The following is a 14,928-nucleotide window of genomic DNA, read 5'->3' as shown; positions in this document are numbered from 1 at the left end:
GCGAGGGTACTGGGTTCGAGTCCCAGAGTGGACATCAACTCTGAACTTCATGTAGTACTGTTTTGTAATTCTTAACTTGAATCAGTCATCATTCATATGAAACTTAGAACCTGACACACATCGATTTAAGCTGCTATACCACATTAACACTAGGAGATGAAACTATTTTAAGAAAAATCCTAGAGTATTAGGAAGAAAAACAGTATTGGTGGTAGTAGCAGTAGTAGTAGTATTAGTAGTAGTGTAGTGAATGAGAACACAAGTGGGGACAATCGAATGCATTTGACCACATAACAGAACATATTAGTAAAATCGGGGAACTATACAGTAAATTCTTCATTTCCAAAATATCAGTCAATCATTTCAAACTTGACTGTTCCTTTTGCAAATGTCAATCAATCGTCTCAGTTTTCACTGTTCCTTCATTTCCACAGCAATCGTTCTCTTTTCTTCGATCTGATTAACCTTCTGCTGCTTGGCGTTTCACTTTCGATTGACCATACATACTACTTATGTCTGTCGGCATCAGTAGTACACACCACAGTAGCAGCAATAAATATTAGGTATACAAAAAGAAAGGCATAATGTGATTTATGGACTCAGATTTTGAATGGAGATAAAGAGTGAATGGATCTGCTCTATTGGGGCGGCTATTAGCTATGTCGCCAAAATTTTCTAGATATTGGTTACGATAATCACTCTGACCCTAGCTAAATTGTCTGCACCTACCTACATGGCTCATTCTAACAGCCAATATCTCCATGAACTGATGCTACGTCTTCCTAACTTCACCTTTAATTCTAAAATGTGGATATTTGGTGGGTATAATGATGCGGTAGTTAAGATGTATATTACATAATTCTAACCATCGCCTACCTTGACCCGCGTTAGTCATAATAAATGTGTAGAGTAGAATTGGGTTAGGCGAAAGCTAAGAGGGACTAAACTTAAAAATGCTATCAGTTCATAAAGTCATTAACTATTGTGTTAAGTCATTCATGTTGGTGAATACATAACACGTTCTACAACTGAGTCAGAATATATTTATTATACACATTTCAATTCATCATAATATAACACAAGCTATTATCATTCAGTTGTCACATTTACTTCATTTAGGGTATTGTTAAACTCACTGGAACTTCAGAAATTCTTCACTCTGCTCTTAAACATATAAATATTGTCTAACTGATTAGTAATGAAGAGAATAATTGGATCTTTTAGTATTCAGAAGGATTTTTGATCATTATTTCTCTTCATGGAAAATATTTCAGTGATACAGTTATTATTAATGACACATTATCTACAACATCTTAAGGATTGATAGAAATAGTACAAAATATAAGGCATTTGAACTGTACAGATATCGACAATTTCCACCTCTAAACATATTAGTCTGTGGTCTTGAGTGCTGTTAGAGGTATGAGAACAGTTATCACTTCCCGGTCGCCCACACCGTATAACGGTTCTTCTAGAGGTACTTGTAAAAGAAAATAGGGCTAGAGGGTGGTCTTAGTGACCTGAAATGGTGACCACAGTTCCCAAAATACAACTGCTTGAGGCCAGTCACATGACTTTTTAATGGGTAATTTTCGTGTTAGTTCTGTACTTGTTGAGACACTGCCACTGGAGACGGAAATCCATGGAATAAGGCGAGGTGTGAATTTTTAGGGTCGACATTTTCTAACCACAACTTTTCTTTGTGAGAGGGGAGCATCACTGTTATGCTGGCTGTCTGAGGGAAACACATCACTGTCGTCACACTTCTGTACAGTCAGGAGCACGACTTTGTCCTAGGACCGTGGGTTTGCTGCTTTTGGTTTTACAGTTCTTCAATCGACCTGCCTGACTGGTATGGTAGAACCTTGGGGAACGATTGTTCTGGTCAGTATAGCCCAATTGGTTCATCACTCTGGGCAAATACAAATTGTTAATTTGCAATGAATCATTATAGTTTACTCAGGTACGTATGACTAGATGTAATCATATTTTTGCATTCATTGTAAACTGTGTTTTTGTTTTCATTTTGAAATTGATTTGAAGACCAGATCAGTTTTAGTTTTCAATTACTCATATATTTATGCAAGAGGTTCACATGGGATCAATGGGAACCAATGGTTAAAGACTTTGAGTGATATTGGCTCAAAATCATTCTTAAATTATCTTTTGGTTGTCTAATCTTTCCTCTGAATACTGTTACTTCACCTACTCTAAGATTTACCTTTACAATTTCATCCTATTGTGTTAATGGGATTTGGTAACTTGAACCGACGTACACTTGTGCTAAGTTCTTTGTTGTGTTCGAGTGATTAACTGATTGATATATAAAAGGAATATAAGTTGGTAATAATAATAATTTTAATACTACTAGTACAGTACATAATAAACTTCCAAAAACACTATGATGAAGGTTTCAAAATTTTTTCTCTTCTGATATATTTTGGTTTAAACAGTCAAGTTCTATATGACTATTTCGAATGGTAGTACATGAACACGTTTACTTAAACTTTCTGAGTTTGATTATTTACCTCTCCTCCATATACATACACACACACACACCTGGTATGTATCTTTTATCCTCGCTAATCTTTTGATGTTCCAACCTTTAAATGCGCTAAAAATTTTAAATTTTTTGTTATTAAATATTCTAGAACAGGAACAGTTATTAGAACTTGAAATGTATGCCAAAGAAGCACTTCAAAGTAAGTTGAAATTATATATATATATTTATATGCATATTGAAGCATTTCAAAAGTTACAGACAATCCCATATTACTGTACCTACTCAATGAAGCCCCTAAATGCCCTGGTAAGGCCGATAGTGGGGAGAGTCCGCTCTCCCTCTCAAAATGCTCTCACATGGTCACACGTATATAGCCTCTGACAGGGAAATCCTACTCACTGCCTTCTCACAATGACGGGAGTGTTGTTTACGAAATCGAGTGGACGAAAAGCGAATGTCCGACGCTTTAACCGGGTTGGTGGACACGGATAGTTCACCTAGGGTAGTTGGAAAACCACAATTCCAAACCAATGGTGCACATGGGCTGGCTCCAGGATCCTGAGGGAACAATCAATCGTTGGTCACCGGCTACCATGGGACTGGACTTTCGAGAAAACTTTAAATTCCGTAAAGATTTAGAAATTGAAAAACAACTTTGACCTAGAGGCACATACAAAAGTTAGCAAGCCAAACGTCACGACAACCGATCAGGTAACAACAAGTGTTATTACGGAAATAAGACTTAAGAAAATATCATTGAGGTTATTGTTTGATGAAGAAACTAATATGTAGCAACAAAATACCGGACAAACTGATTTCTTCTTAGCAATGAAATAAATAAACAATTCCAAAGCCCTCTAATCATTAAACATGTACGTAGTTTTTGTAAAATACCCACATACACGGTTTTCCCATAGTTTACATCATAGATCAACTTTTTAGATAGCCAGTTGCTGAAAACCACATGAAGAGCACTAAACACCAGTTTCATCCTAGTTAGTAAAACTCATCAACAATGTTCACTGACAGTCCTATCAAGGATTAAACCCCAGTTATTACCCAATAATTATACATCTTTTCTCAAGTTTTTCCATTGATTGGTTTGGATAAATAACCATCACCATTCGTGTTTACAGTATAAACTAGTTACTTACTTACGCCTATTGCCCCTCGTGGAGGAGCATAGGCCGCTCACCAGCATTCTCCATCCAACTCTGTCCTGAGCCTTCCTTTCCAGTTCTTTCCAGTTGTTATTCATCCTTTTCATATCTGCTTCTATTCCCCGACGTAATATGTTCTTTGGCCTTCCTCTATTCCGCTTCCCTTCAGGATTCCAAGTTAGGGATTGCATTGTAATGCACATTGGTGATTTCCTTAATTTATGTCCGATCCACTTCCGACGTCTTTTCTTAATTTCCTCTTCAGTTGGAAGCTGGTTTGTCCTCTCCCATAGAACAGTATAAACTACCTTTGTCAATATTTTCATTCTTATTTCCGTCTTAATCTCTCTTATCCTTAATAATTATTTTCTTAGAACTTGATAGAATCAAACAAGAAGTTGATGAGACCACACAACGTCAGATTGTAATACGTCAATCAAATGAAAAATTATTCAAAAGAAAACAATATTTGGAAAAAAAGCTGAAAGAATTATCCGAAAGAAAACGTCAAGAGGAATTATATTATTCAGGTACTCTATTGAATCGTTCTGTCGGTTGTACAGAATTATTTCCTATACCGATTAGTGAAACACCCATTAACAATGATAACAAACTTAAACCAACAAGCACGGGAAAATTAATAAATTTGTAAGTTTCTAAAAAGTTCCTGTTTACTGTTGTCTTATTATATCTCAAATTTATGTAAGTTAGAAATGCTGTAGTCTAATGGTTAAATGCTTCCCACCATATCTAAAGGTCCAGCGTTCGATCTCTGTCGGGATTGTGGGTATTCAGTTCTGTGAAAATCCGTTTTAGGATGACATAATTGTCTACAGTACACTTTGATTTTCAGTGATACTCCAACAGAGGTCAATCTAAGACGAAAACTATTCACATGTATAATTATTTTTACAGTGTTTAAAGCGTACTTGAATTTTATTATTATTATTATTATTATTATTATTATTTATACACATAAATATTGGTACAAGCGGGTACCAGATACATATGCGCCCCACAAATCAAATGAGATTTGTGTGAGGGCTGTGATACTGCTGAGGTGCTAAAAACTGAAGCAAATGGTTTTCTTAGGGGCCCACACACGGAGCCTTTGACCTAAAGGTTTGATCCACAAGACAGTGGAGCATCGTGAGGAGACGCAGTCCCATGGTAGCCGGTGACCAACAATTGGTTCATACGCCATTCGTTCCTTCAGGATCCTGGAGCCAGCCCATGTGCACCATTTGTTTGGAATTGTGGTTTTCCAACTCCCCTAGGTGGACACGGAGAGTGTCCACCAACCCGATTAAAGTGCCGGACATTCGCTCTTTGTCCTTTCAATTTCGTAAACAACAGTAGTGCCACAAGAAGGCAGTGAGTAGGACTTCCCTGACAGAGGCTGTATACGCGTGGCCATGTGAGAGCATTTGGAGAGGGAGAGTGGACTCTCCCCACTGTCGGTCGTACCAGGGCATTTGGGGGCACTTGAATTTAAACTGTGTCATAATTTCCTATCTGTGACTTTAAGTTCTGAGTTGTCGGGTTTTTGTAAATCATGTCTATGGAAGATTTTAATTTAATGGATCAGTGTCTTGGACATGCATACAGAGAGTTATTATTGATAACCTTAGTCATTCCAATTACTTTTATTCATTTATGTCAATTGTTTCACACTACATCATACCTAATTGTAAACTTCCAATACATATATAGTTGTAAGCAACTGATGAGGAACTACGAAATATAATGAATTCATAGTATTCTGTATCCATGTGTTGTTCTGGCTTTATTTTAATTCATAGGGGAAACCAATTGCATGGAATTCCCCTGACTAGTTGAAAACTAACCATGCAGGTTATTCCAACGTTCACCTGTACGAAAAATACGTTAATCAAGTGTCTGTCCTACTAACATCTCCCGTTTGAGTATATCAATAGGATCCGTTGTTACAGTTCGCTTCGATCCAAATGACCGATTTGGGCTTTCTATCTGTTCACCTTCTAGACAATAAAAAGATGATATCGTTTTTCGTTTCTTCAGTAACTGACCTAATTTTGTGGAGACTTGATCTCGAATGTGCCTTACAATGTCTGAGAACGTTCCACATCAGTTCTCGTTGGTGCTAATCAAAGTCTTTTTTAGTTATATTGGGTGATGTACTTCAGTTTCTGAACCTACTGAAACTTCATGACCGTGATTTCCATTTCCTTGCGTAATTCAATAGAATATCTATGTTAAGGGTGCTTACTGATTATCTATAACAAATATCTCCAAATCCACAATAAACAATCATCTTTCTTCTCCATAGTGTCATTGAGTTTCTTCTCGAACAATCTGTTTCATTTGGACTTAAGACGTGGGACCGGATTAGTAGCTTCGGAAGATGTACGTAATTTTCAGCCAAGTAAAGCTTCTTGCGGAGACACTCCATTAACTGTTTGACGACTCAGTTTAGTGCAGTAGATAAACATGAGAATCTTTAAAATCTTTTCGGTGATCCTCTTCCCTTCCAAATTCCTCACAGGGTTCTTCGAATATACCAACAAAACGTTCTAATTGACTGTCAGATTGAGTATTTAGACAGTTAATTCTATTCTATCAATCAAATTCTGATAAAGTGACGGACAAGAACTGTGTTCCATTATCGTTAATTATTATCTTCGTAGGACATTCCAACTTGGTTGCTGTATTTCTAAATGATTGAATCCACAAGATTCAATGTACAATAAAGAATAAATGTATTGATGATTTTGCAACAGATCATAAGCTATTTCGTCTTAGGTTCCCTAATCCCGACCCGACCGTTGCTGTTACCTTGACGTAGTGGTCGGACTTGCCTATCGTGATGGACCAATCGAGCTATACTGGCTTGAACCATCGTTCCTCAAGGTCCTACCATGCCAGTCAGGCAGGTCGGTTGTAGAGCGGTAAGACTAAAAGCAGCAAACCAAAGGTCCGAAGGCGAAGTTGTACTGCTGACTGTACAGAGGTGTGACAACAGTAAGGTGTTTCCTTCAGACAACCAGCATAACAACGATGCTGACTTCCCGCAAGGAGGGGTGGGGTTAGAAATGGTCGACCTTAAAAATGCACACCTCGCCTTATCCCACGGATATCCGTCTTCGGCGGTAAGGTTTCAACAAGTACAGAGCTAACACAAAAATCCCCCACAAAAAGGTCGTGTGTGACCGACCTCAAGCAGTTGTTCCTTGGGTACTGCGGTCACGCTCTCAGGTCATTACGACAACTTCTAACCCGATTTCCTTTTGAGGTACCTTTAGGAGAATCCTTCCACGGTGTGGGCGACCGAGAAGTGATAACTGCCCTCATACCTCTAACAGCACTCAAGACTGACTCTAATCCCGACTTTAAAAAATCTACGACTTCCGTCCAAAAGTCAATCATATCTTGATCAGGCTATCAAATCATCCTGTCAGTTTTCTTTTTGTTTTAAATAAAAGAATCTTTCTTAACACACATTTATATATTCTTATTGTTTCTCTCATAGATTTTCACCTTGTCGTATAATATGTACATCATTTGAAAAAGATAATCATATTTATGAAGTATCAACATTATTTGGTCTAATGAATTTCATATTAACTTGTCAAGTATGCAATATGTTAGTGGATGACACTGATAGAAAGAATAATCATAATCATAATCAATGTAATGAAAACATTGACGATAATGATGGTGATGGTGACGATGATGAGAAAGAAGAAGGAGAAGATGATGATGACGATAATGACGACATGCAGATAACAATTAGTCCAGAAAATTTGAAAGTGATCAGTGTACAAGTTATCGCACCATCAGATGGTATGTTGTATTGTTTTTTCTCTCTCTTATGGTTATTGCAGTGTTTGTGGGATTGTGGATGTACACTGCTGAAGAGTCTCACAATGGGACGAAGCTTCAATCTTCGTGTGGAACCTTATCATCAGTTGAAAATTTCATTTTGTTTTACTGATGTCATTTACTTAGTACCACCAAATTGTCTAAGATAACTTACAACATACCATGTAATAATAAGCCATACCAACTATTTATAACACTTACTTACCCTTCTTAAGGTATAGGCCGCCAACCAGGGATGTCCATCTAGCTCTGTTGTAAGCTTTCCGCTCTATTTGTTCCCAAATACTATTCATGGTCTTGATCCCTACTCTCATTTTTCTTCGTTATATATTCTTTGATCCGCCTGCTTTTCTTATACCTTGAGAATTCGAAGTTAAGACTTGTTTTCTGTAAAGTGTATCCTGTCCACCTCCAATGTCTTTTCCTGATTCCCTTCTCATCTGGTAGTTGTTTTATTCTTTTCAAAGTGGATGGATTTGAGGTACTTTGTGTATATAGGTTATAAATTAGTGTACGTTTTAGTGAGACTTCCATGCAATAGAACTGTCTTAGTGTTAGTGCTAAAAAACTTGACTATGATCTTCGGTACTCGTCAGAAATGTTCTTGTAATTCTGAGGAGACGAGCGCGGAAAAGCATGAAAGCAAAGTCCAAAGTTTTTTGTTGACTGTTTCCAACCACTTACTATCTCATCATAATGTACGTAATGTCGGTTCACTTAGACTAGTGTCTGAATTCCAACTTGACCGATTAGATTTGATCAGCAATAAAGACCAGGCAAACTCATCTTTGGTAACTACTGATTAAATAATCACCTGTAAACATCTCTGTTCTATAGGTTACTCGCAGCTGGAATCGCTTAGTATTAGGTGACGTCTCAGACTGTGACGGTGAATTGAGTCTACGATGAGGAATCCATTTCTTCATGGTTAAAGATGTACCTTGCTGAAGAGTACAGAAGAGCACAAAATCTGGGCCCTGGACACCTTACTGACTACTTTCAACCACCTAACATATTCTTATTCTGGTGTAATGAATAGGTTTCACAATTTATTTTAACAATAAAGGATATGGAAACTTGCGTGTCAATGTTTTGTGCGTACGTTTTCAACGATACTGTCTTCCCATAACCAAACGATGAGTTAAAAAGAAGAGAGTTTTGTGGTCACGATTCCAAGTCCCCAAGATCACTGTTAGTTGTTCATTTTCATTTTCAGACCCTTTGATCAGAAATATAATTTTATGATATAACAACCGAAAATTTTCAACTATCCATAAATCTTTAACAAAAGTTAACTTAATCTTGTTCACTTGGAGTAAGGAACAGTGACAACCTTTATTTATTATAAGCTTAAAATAGGATTTAGAAGGTTCGATCTGCTTTTGCCAATTTGCGTCGCTTGTAGTTTAGGCGAGATTTCCATTTGCCTACCAAATGACTAGCTTACTGCTCAGCAGGTGTCTACATCCTACTTTATGGGTGTGAAACGGATATTAAGAATAAAGGATATTCATTGATTACTGGTATTCAAGCATAGGTATCTTTGAAGCATTGCTCGTGTATTTTTAGATCACACAGTAAGCAATGCCTATGTTAAGAATAGAGTACCAACCAAAGGTGGTAAATCGATTGATGAGGCAGTAAATCTTCATCAACTGATATGGTTCGGACAAGTTACATATGCACAACTACGGCCTACCTCGACGGGCGTTGCTGTGTGGTGTAGGAGTAAGCTGGAAACCAGTGGTGATCAAACCAAAACATGGCATCAGTCCATGAAGTCACTGACAATTGGACTTAGCCATGTCAATAGGTACAGACTACCTGGGTGGGATCCGCATGCTTGTCGTAGGCATTGGTTACAGACTTTGAATCATTTACAATTACGTGAATGAGTTCATTTTTCCTATACCTCCAAATTCTGTGCTTCTGAATTCTTCATAACTTTTTTTGTATTTTTATCTCACCAATTTATTATGTCTTTTCGAGTCCTATCTTCCATGCCTAATATTTCCCATCGCCACAGATACTGTTACTACATATACTATTCTGGGATTTGACTTGGCAATTTCATCTCTCCATGCTAAGAGTATGTGGTAGTTTGAACCAATGTTTTCATGTACCAGGTTATACATTAACTGACTAACTGACCAATATAGTCTTTAAAAGTATATCGACCTACGACTTGTTAAAATACATAGAGTTAATAGTGGGATTTTCTTCGAAGGAACACTTACATCATGTCTAAAATTATTACTGTACATTATGTTTTTATTCTACTGACCATAATTATTTTTCCTTTATCCTTTTGGATGTTCATCGTTTGTTTTATCATTTCATTTCAATCAGTTGAATGTCCAGTGGAGTGTCCACCTGTTGAATCAGTTGCTCGTACTTTTATTGAATATTTAAATACAGCTGGATCTGAAATTTTACGTACACGATGTATTGGGTTTACAATGGCTGATGTAATTGAAGTGAGTTTTTATTTGTATATACATCTTTTGTGTAATTTGTGAGTAAATTATAGATATAACTTAAGTTGATAATATGATGGCAACATGAAGCCCAAGATGCTTGATTTGAGCCTCGGTATTGAGGTCAATAAAACCCGATTGAAGGTACATTTAGCTGACAAACCTCGAATAAATCAAAAGGCACATCCTCTGTTCCACTGATAATCACACACTAAATATTTCTAAACCTATATGGAGGTTATTGGCTTAAGATCTGCATAATACAACAGCGTTTAATCAATTAATAGTCCTGCATATTAATAGCAAAGAATTATAAACCGTTGATACAATTCAAGTAGTATTTGACCACAGATGTCTTAGAAATATTGCTCGCATCTGCTGGGATAACGGGGTAAGTAATAGTGAGGTTAGACACAGGGTATTAGGGAATGATGGTAAATCAGTTGATGAGGTCATGAATCTTGGTTGGGGTCCGCGTGACTATCGTAACCAATGGTTGGGGACTCTAGGTGACATGGCTGAGAATCGATCACATTGGCGTAGGTGTATACACTCTTTATTTTCCCTTAAACCTTAAGATTAAAATTGCTTCATAACGTTCTTCCTTCCTATACTACATCCTTATATACAACCTTTCTTTCTAACGAGGTATGGCAACTTGGACCGATGCATAAATGTGCCTGGTCCTACATTGTAGCTGACTGATTGACTGACAATTCAAGTTAAGCTTCAAAGCAATGTAAAACTCACCATGTACAAGTTTATTTAGTTTGCTTAGACTAACATATTATTTTTTCACATGTGATTGTTAAAGTCGTTGTAGATGGAGAGGTAAATTTGGAATTTATGACATATTGGTGGTTGTAAGCCGGATGATTTTATCAACGAACCATCTCTCTATTTAATCACTGAGCTAAGGACAACTGTATCGATTGTCGAATTTCGAGGGTAATTTGTTTGTACAGGACTTCGTAGCTTGAAATGAATCGAATATTCTAGTTTTTTGAGGTTGTTGTCGTCAATATTTTGCCAGGTTTATGTCACCTCATGATGAAATAGTTAAATTTATAGTAGGTAAATGTCTATGACGGTTTCTAACATGGAGTATATATATATATATATATATATATATATATATATATATATTGCCCCCAAATGCCCTGTTATGGTCGAGAGTGGGGAGAGTCCACTCTCTCTCTCCAAATGCTCTCACATGGCCATGCGTAATATAGCCTCTGACAAAGAGGTCCTACTCACTGCCTTCTCGCACCACAGGTGTTGTTTACGAAATTGAGAAGACGAAAAGCGAATGTCCGGCGCCTTAACCGGGTTTGTGGACACGGAAAGTCCATCTAGGGGAGTTGGAAAACCCTGATTCCAAACCAATGGTGCACATGGGCTGACTCCAGTATCCTGATGGAACGAATGGCGTATGAACCAATTGTTGGTCACGGCAACCATGGGAATGCATCTCCTCACGATGCTCCACTGCCTTGTGGATCAGACCTTTAGGTCGAAGGCTCCGTGTGTGGGCCCCTAAGAAAACCATTTGCTTCAGTTTTGGGCACCTGAGCAGTATCGTAGCCCTCACACAAATCAAATAAGATTTCTGTGGCGCAAATGTATCTGGTCCTTAATTGTACCAATATTTATGTGTATAAATAAATAAAAAGAAATGTATACTTTTGACTCCTTTGTGAGGATATCTTTATCTTTTTCACAAAGGGATTTAACTTGTGCTTCTGCTGGCTGATTACATTCATACAGTTACTCGATCCACTGGTCGAGTTCTTTGGCCTCAGCTCGAAACTCACCCGCCATCACACCAACACATATACAGATTACCTTTTTTCATGGATAACGGCACATAGTGATTCTTAGTGGTTGCATAACTAATGTCCTTTCGAGATCATAAAATTATAAAAATGTTTTTGTTTCAAATGTCTAGAAAGATTGGTAGCTCATTTGCATTCACTTTGATTGTGTTTCATTTTCTACGTGTAATTACCCTCTACCTAATGTGATAAACATTTCTCAGAAATTACTATTTTGAAACCCTACCAACATCTTACTGATCCAAGCCAACTTAACCATTTCATTATATTTTGATGTAGACTAAAGAAATATAGCAGACAAAGCGGACTCCATCTTCACCAACGCATACATTAGTACAGACCACCAAAGGGAAATTGCTTTATATATTACCATAGATCTCTAAATTGTAGATTGAGGGAATTCTAAGGACCTTAGTGTATTTCTAAGCTCATAGGATTCTATAATCTTGATTTGATGTCTATCTATATTAACTTACGTTGTATTTCTGATTATTTTCAAGACCATTGAAACTATCATTGTTCCATTTATGGTTTTGGCCAGTGATTTACGTTGTTTATGGTTAGCTAAATATGATGTGAATTTTGGTATGACATCAATAGATGATCAACTATTTACTGCTTGTTATTTTACACCAAAGAAATTACGTCATTTAATTGGACAAACACCACGATCTACAGCGGTTCAATCTTCACATAGAACACCATTTCAATCAAAACAATTACATCAGCAATCGTTTATTGGTGAAAGTATAATACCTGTTAAAAAGTCATTATCGTTCTATGAATACTTAACACCATCTGGACCATTTAGGTAAATGAAAAGTTTTTTCGGTTTCATACTTACATATATATACATTTTTTGTGCAGTTCAGATGGGAACTTGAAATTTTGTAATCTTAATTTGTAATCTGTAGAAGTACTTGTTTGTAAATACTATTCTATAATATTTGTGTTTAACCACATGTGTTTCATTGCGTCTGAAGAAATATCTTTGTAGTTCAACCTATTCCTCCAACTTGCGAGAAATATATTCTATACACACTGTGGTGTACGCTACTGATGTAAAATGCCTGGTGACAGAAAGTTAAGTCTCGCGTGCGAGCGCTTAACCTCTAAACCGCTGAGCCGTAATCCAATGGTGGTAATGTTTAACTTCAACTGATCCACGAAATTGAGCGATACATCCACCATTGTCTTCAGTGAGTTGTTATCTCACAACAGACCTGGTTGAACTCTGCTGGTCACTGCTTTTCAGTAGAAGTCCAGGAAATACCTCTTGAAGCCAGTCAATAGTGAGCATATGTTAGGCATATGGCCACGCGTATGCAGCCACCACTAGGGAAGTCCTACTTACTGCCTTCTCGTGGCGAGGGTGTTGTTAACGAAATTGAGAAAACGAAAAGCGAAAGTCCGGAGCTTGAACCGGGTTGGTGGATATAGAGGATCCACCCAGGGACGTTAAAAAACCCTAATTCCGAACCAATGGTACACATGGGCTCCAGTATCATGAGGGAATACATGGCGTATGAACCGATCATTGGCCACCGGCTACCATGGGACTGCATCTCCTGACGTTGCTCCACTGCCTTGTGGATCAAACCTTTAGGTCGAAAGCTCCGGGTATGGCCTCCTAAGAAAATCACTTGCTTCGATCTGGATACCCGGATAGTATTTCAGCCCACACACATCAAGTGACTTGTGTGGCGCATATGTACTCAATGCCTGTTTGTACCAATATTTATATGTTCAATTAAATAAATAGTGGTTTATATGTCTTTCTATTGCTTAATATAAATCGAAATCTGTTAATGAAGTTGCAGTTCAAACACTCATCTAAGTGATTCAATATCGGTTGCAAAATATTTTAATCGACGTTGATTAGACTGTCGACTATTTAACAGGTTATTGTGCATAGTCTGAAGCAGCTCATTTTGATCGTTCCATCCCGGCTATCAATTTCGAGATTATTGACCACTTCATTCATATCCTGATGAGTTAGTATGATTATCTAATTACTAGCTAGGCAGATTACTTTTGCCATACTGTACATATATATGCACTTCTGTTATGATAATCCCTTGAATATACTTTTTCTCTCCTATCCCATTACTTTTATTTTTTTATTAGTATAACTGTAAGAGTTTCTACACGTAACTATCGTATAATGGTACGATTCACTTTAATGTCTTTGGATTATATGGATTCCAGTCAAGGATCTGTTGAATATGAAGTTTTAAGAGGAAACTTAAGGTAGATGTTTGTGTGTGTGTTTTATTTCAGCAAATATTTTTAGGTATCACCTTTTCTTTGAATCTAATGGAGTATATTTATGCCCAATTGTCATATGAATTATAAATATGATTTTTGTTATCATATTAGGAAACTTACTTACGCCTGTTACCCCTCGTAGAGGAGCATAGGCCACTCACCAGCATTCTCCATCCAACTTTGTCCTGGGCAATTCTTTCCAGTTGTTATTCATCCTTTTTTATCCGCTTCAATCTCTCGGCGTAATGTGTCCTTTGGCCTTCCTCTTTTCCGCTTCCTTTCCGGATTCCAAGTTAGGGATTGCCTCGTGATGCAGTTTGGTGATTTCCTCAATGTATGTCCGATCCACTTCCGACGTCTTTTCCTAATTTCCTCTTCAGCTGGAAGCTAGTTTGTCCTCTCCTACAGAATGCTGTTGCTGATAGTATCCGACCAATGAATGTTGAGTATCTTGCGTCGACAACTGTTTATAAATACTTGTACCTTCTTGACGATGGATGTAGTAGTTCTCCCCGTTTCAGCTCCATACAGTAGGACTGTCTTGACGTTCGTATTGAATAACCTCTTTAAATCAGAAACTTCGGTATACTGTCTTGTATATAGTCATTTGTATTCAATTGGTCACATACTATATATTACTATTGTTGATTTATTCAGTTACTTGTGTTTTATAAACAAATTGATTGATGAAGCTACTTAACTAATCGAACGAGATATGTGGCTTGAATTGTCTTGGTAAATGTAGGTTCTGCATAGTGATTATGATCAGTAGTCGAAATGACATGACACCGGTTACAATAGTATATATACATACATTATTTACC

At 37.3% G+C, this 14,928-nt stretch overlaps 1 protein-coding gene across 1 annotated transcript in view; it reads left to right on the top strand.

The window, feature by feature from the left end:
- Smp_169410 (hypothetical protein) overlaps positions 1-14,184 on the top strand; it is a gene marked incomplete at both ends in the record, with an annotated part of 25,942 nt that extends 11,758 nt beyond the window's left edge. The window contains 7 exons of the mRNA XM_018790684.1: positions 4,038-4,311; positions 7,172-7,274; positions 7,425-7,485; positions 9,874-10,001; positions 12,337-12,647; positions 13,964-14,086; positions 14,130-14,184. Coding sequence (XP_018646080.1) covers positions 4,038-4,311; positions 7,172-7,274; positions 7,425-7,485; positions 9,874-10,001; positions 12,337-12,647; positions 13,964-14,086; positions 14,130-14,184 — 1,055 coding nt within the window. The remainder of the gene's footprint in view (positions 1-4,037; positions 4,312-7,171; positions 7,275-7,424; positions 7,486-9,873; positions 10,002-12,336; positions 12,648-13,963; positions 14,087-14,129) is intronic.
- Positions 14,185-14,928: the final 744 nt, after the last annotated feature.

This window comes from Schistosoma mansoni, assembly GCF_000237925.1.
Source record: "Schistosoma mansoni, WGS project CABG00000000 data, supercontig 0041, strain Puerto Rico, whole genome shotgun sequence".
In the NCBI taxonomy this organism is placed as follows: domain Eukaryota; kingdom Metazoa; phylum Platyhelminthes; class Trematoda; order Strigeidida; family Schistosomatidae; genus Schistosoma; species Schistosoma mansoni.
Note: the sequence above shows the minus strand (reverse complement) of the source record. Positions and strands in the feature narration are given on the sequence as shown.